At 55.6% G+C, this 5,069-nt stretch overlaps 1 protein-coding gene across 1 annotated transcript; it reads right to left on the reverse strand.

Annotated features, from left to right (window-relative positions):
• Nucleotides 1-2,125: 2,125 nt before the first annotated feature.
• Nucleotides 2,126-4,054, reverse strand: ARL4D (ARF like GTPase 4D). Its single transcript, XM_024760926.1, has 2 exons — nucleotides 3,982-4,054; nucleotides 2,126-3,415 (listed from the first exon to the last, which is right to left on the reverse strand). The coding sequence occupies exon 2, from the start codon at nucleotides 3,318-3,320 to the stop codon at nucleotides 2,718-2,720; it is 603 nt and encodes a 200-aa protein (XP_024616694.1). The 5' UTR covers nucleotides 3,321-3,415; nucleotides 3,982-4,054; the 3' UTR covers nucleotides 2,126-2,717.
• Nucleotides 4,055-5,069: the final 1,015 nt, after the last annotated feature.

The raw sequence follows: 5,069 nt of genomic DNA on the forward strand, positions 1-5,069 counted from the left end.
GGTGCCGCTCAGAAGGGAGCCCCAACTCTGGGACCACTGGTTTCCTTCAACTTCACCTCACAGGCAGCCAGCCCCTGCCCCCACTCTTAGCCCCTAGACACCCTCAGCCCTTAAGGAGCCTCTTCCTCAGCACCCATCTCAGGGTCTCAAAGAAATTCTCCTAAATAAAGAAACTGAGACAAAGAAACTACAACCTACCTGCAATCCTGATCCCACCCCCACCCCAAGCAACTGGCCCAGAGTTCAACACGCCTAACCCCTGAGGTGGTCCCCTCCCTCCCAGCCCTCCATCCCTTTGATGGACTAAGGATTATTACAGAGCTCCGGACCCTTACCCAGCCAGAATGTGGCTTTCTAATCAGAATGCCCCCGTGCTCCCCTCTCCCCACAATGCTTCAGAGCAACTGGCTTCTCCATCTCACTTGTCGCCAGCATCCCCCTTCCTCCACCCCCCCAGGGGGTCAGGGCACGAGCCAGGACATTCGCAGGTCTCCTGTGGACCATGGTCCCCATCCAGGGCTGGAGAGGGGTTTGGGGGAGAAGAGGGGAGCAGAAGACAGTTCTAATAAGATAGAGAGGGAGGCTGATTGGCAGAACCATAGAGCTGGCATCATGGATGCCTCTCTGCTAGGGATGGGGGAGCACCTCTGCATACATAGCCCCCCAAATCCAGAGACCTCAGTCCCCCAGGTGACTAAAAATGGAGAGAACGTGTCCTTGGAGATTTTGAGACAAAAGAGCAAAACTGGGGTGGAATGGGAAAGAAAGATCTCCCAGCAAGACCTAGGATCCTTCCAGCCAGGTCCTCCCCAGCCTGTTCCTGGGCTGCAGAAGAGGACTCTACCCTGAGGACTGGGAGAGATGAGTCACAGGTGTGGGTCGAGGGCGGCCAGGTAGCACGTGTCCCCAGCAGAACCAGCCCGGCAGCTCTGTCGAGCAGGCCCCAGCACTGACGCAGACTTGGGCACCCTTCCGGATGGATGCACATCCACCCCCGTCCTGCCAGCCACCTTGAGGGCCGGGAGAAGGGGCGTGCACGGGTGTTAGCAAATCTGACCTGGCCCAGACTCAGCAAACTCAGCTTCTGCCGGCTGGCTAGGAAGAAATGAGTTCCTTAGGAAGGCTCCCCCAGGATGGGGTTGCCAGCACCTCCCCTCCCTCCCCAGGTCCTTTAATCTGATTCTGGAGCAGGGACTCTGAACATGCTCTGGGGATCCCATGTTTGCACAAAGGGTGGGCATGGGACTGGAGGACTGGAAAGAATTGTGCTTGGTTTTTACTTACGACTCCCACTCAGATTAGGAAGATCTAATTGTCCTCAAACACAGCTGGCCCTCGTGCTGGTGAGGTGGGCGTGGCCCTGAGAGTCTGGGCAGGGGTATTCAGGCTGTCACGACACTAGCATTTTATTCTTACGATCACTGCTAACATTGGTGGTCTATGTGGATATCCAGCCGTCCTCACTCGCACCAGGCTCAAACAGCTACTAGACTTCCCCTCTCTTGGGAACAGCTGGACGACTCATGGCTTAGTCACAGGTGCCTGGCTGGTTCAATCCAGCCCAGGCCTCCCCAGCACCAGTCACTGCCACTGTTGCCAGTGAGCTGCAGTCAGCAGGACTGAGCACACAGAGGTGGCTTAAGGCCAGGAGGAAATTACTTTCCATTCTCTCCACATCCCCCAAGATGTGTATTGGGGTTGGGAGAGGAAATCAGACTAACCACCTGAGTGCTGCGGACGGGGCAGACCTACCTACATAGACCTAAGAGGTGTCCCCAAGGGCAAGGACCTAGGAGCAGCTCATACCAGCAAAACCTGAAGTTAAATCTGCAGGGACCAGCTGGGATCGGGGGCAAGTCAGAGCCAGAGGAGGAGGGGAGGGGAGGAAAGTGGAAGAAAGAAGGGACCCAAAAAAACCTGGCAGAGATCAGGCAATAGCATGGGGTTATTTCAACTCTCTATAATCCCCACCAGCCCGTAAACATACAATCTAATTTTTTAGAAAAGTGCTTGCTTTGCAAATTCAGCTTCAAGATAAGTCCCTCCTCCCCACCCCTGCCTGCCCATATAGAAATCTTGGACTAACCCTGAGGCTAGGTAAGGAGAGGAAAATGCCAGACCAAGGTTAGAGCTACAACATCATCAGTCTTTAATAACTTATAGGCAAATGCTAAAAAATCGTTAATAATAATAATACAGAGGACACACGTGGCTTATAAAAATGGTTGTGAGTCTACAAAGGTGGGGAGGAGTTCTCAGCACTTTCATACAAAGAGAAAAATATAGACTATTACGACTGGCACCCCTAGAAAAGCAACCTGGGGAGACCCCTCAGTTGGGGGGAGGGGCAAGAGCTAGTTCTTGTTTATTCCACATGCATCCTCCAAGAAACTCTCCTTCACCCCCAAACACACCTAATCAAAAAGCCAGAGAAGAAAAACAGGAAACAGGGTCGAGGTAGAGTCAGTTTACATTTAAGCCTCCACAGTCCTGCAGCCTCCACTTCTCCAGAAGTGAGGATGAGGGAGAGATGTGAGAAGACATCCCATCTCCCATCGCCCACCCCAGTGCTGCCCCAAAACAGGACCCCCCCGGTGTGCTCCTCGGTCCTTCATCGAGGTGAACAGGTCCTTGCACCCTGGGGCTGAGGGGCCACAGGCTCCACCTGGCTGTCCAAGTGTGCAGACCCCTACTGGTGAGGAGGGGGCAGCCTCAGGTCACCGTCTCTTCTTGCCTGTCCGGACAGTCTTCTTTCTCTTGAGGATCATCCCATACAGGCGCTCCAGGCCTGGCTGCAGGCCCAGCCCGTCCACAGCACTGCAGCCCTGCACGTGGGTGAGTGGGGCAGCAGCCAGCTCGCCGACTGCCAGCCTCTTCTCCACCTCGGCTGCACTCAGTGCCCCAGGCTGATCCTGCTTGTTGGCCAGCACCAGGACAGGCACACCCTGGTTGTCCGAGGCCCGGCTGATTCGGTGTAGCTCCACCTTGGCCTCCTCCAGCCGCTCAGCCTCAGCGGCATCCACCACAAACACCAGCCCGTCTGTCCGGCGTGTGTAGGAGCGCCACAGTGGTCGAAGCTTCTCCTGCCCCCCCACATCCCACACTTGGAAGGTGATGCTACGGGACCCCCCCAGGGGCACCCGGATCTTCTCGGTGTTGAAGCCTTTGGTGGGGACACTCTGGACAAACTCTTTGAACTTGAGGCGGTAAAGAAGGGAGGTCTTTCCAGCCGAGTCCAGCCCAATGACCACAACGTGCAGGGCCTGGAAGTGAGGCAGGAAGGAGGCGGTGGGCGCCATATCTGTCAGGTGGTTCCCCATGTTGAACACTGGCTAAGGTGCAGGTCCTGGGGCTCACAGTACAGGCAGGGAGGAGGCCTTGAAACTGCAGGCTCTGGAGACCACAGCTGGGCTATCTGAACAGGGAAAGGTCATGCGAGAAAAGAGGAGGAGATGTTTAATAATAAACATGAAATTTGCAACTTCTTGATCATTTCCTAGATCAGCTGCTCATTTTTTTAATTCCTCTTTTTTTTTTCTTAAAGCAGCTGCAGGTATAACAGAGGCTCTCCCCCCTCCCTAGGGGCCCTGACAAGGGCGATGAGACCTACAGAAACCCCCAGGTCCCAGGACACTGAGGTTGGGGGGAGAGACCTCGATCGCCGGACAGTCAGCTTCTGCGCTTGTGGCGAGGTAGCAGGCATCGCGACCCGTTCCCCAGGAGAGAATCCTCGGGGGAACATGCAGCTGGGGGGCAGAGGGCCCAAATTAAGAATCAGGGTGCGGGCGCTGAGACCGGAGAGTGAGGCCCACTCCCACCCGCCTTCCACATCCCTAGGCGGTTGACACAACCCTCCTTACACAGAGACCCCCTCCCCACCGCCCCGCGACACTCCACTGCCCGCCTTCCTGCGATCGCTGACTCCAGCTCCTCCGGCCCCGCACCCGGATCGCCTCGGCTCGGCCTGAACAGCCCCTTTACCTTCCGACAGCCGCGCTCTCCCCGCTCCCCTCCGGGCCAGCGCCACGAGGTTCCTAGCCGGCCTCCAGCCCGCTGGCACTGCGGAGCGGCCCGGGGCACTCTGCCTTAAAACCCGCGCGTGACGTCACGTGGCGCGGGCCAATCAGCAGCCCTGCGGCAGCGAGGCGGGGCGGGGCGGGGCGTGGAGATAAGCGGACTGGAACCCGGGCCACACTGTGATGGACGTCTGGTCAATTGGTGACCGTTTTATTTGATCTTTTCTACCATAATCTAATATTTGGAATTAAACTCGGGATAAATCCGGGATGGAAGGTGGGAGGGGCAAAAGGCACACGCGTGGCAGCGTTTGACTAGGGAGGAGAGGTGAAGAGCGTAACACTCTCAATACCACCACATCCCCCTCACCCAGGCAGAGATATCCACCCCACGTATATACGCTCCCTTGGCCGGGTCCACTCGAGAGATGCTGACAAGGCTTCCTCCTTTATCCTTCCTAATTCAATGTTTTAACCTGTGTGAACATGGAACCCCATAAAACAGCCTAAACCCATTACCCCTATTGATCTTTGTAACAGCCAGAGGATGAACAGGAAGAGAGGGAACCAATGAGAGACTGGTGTCGTCTGCATTATATAGGTGAAGAAAGCTCTGAAGGGCTCAATGACTTGTCTAAGGTCACATATAGCTAGTAAGTGGCTGAGCAAGGATGTGTCTGAATCCAGTGCCTTGGCCCCTCACCACTTACCTATCCAATTTCTCTCCTCAGGGAGATTCTCAGCAGAAGTCCCCCCCGTTGTTGGTCAGAGTGCCTGCCAGCAGCAGACCCCCTGAGGGCCTCCCTTGTTCAAATCGATAAAGACAAAATCCTTCACTTCACAGGGTGTTTACTGACCTCATTAATACTGTCTGCTCTGCATGAGCCAAAGAGACTGTGGAGACATAGAGGATGAGCAGACCACAGGGCCTGGCCTCAGACAGCTTCTACTCTAGTGAGAGAGACGAGACTGGCCACTGACAGGGAACACTGGGACTTTGTAAATCGTGAGATAAGCACTTACGGGACTTCAGAGGAGGGAGAGAACATGTCA

The sequence above is a fragment of the Neophocaena asiaeorientalis genome, unplaced genomic scaffold (assembly GCF_003031525.2).
Source record: "Neophocaena asiaeorientalis asiaeorientalis breed wild unplaced genomic scaffold, Neophocaena_asiaeorientalis_V1.1 scaffold30, whole genome shotgun sequence".
Lineage (NCBI taxonomy): Eukaryota > Metazoa > Chordata > Mammalia > Artiodactyla > Phocoenidae > Neophocaena > Neophocaena asiaeorientalis.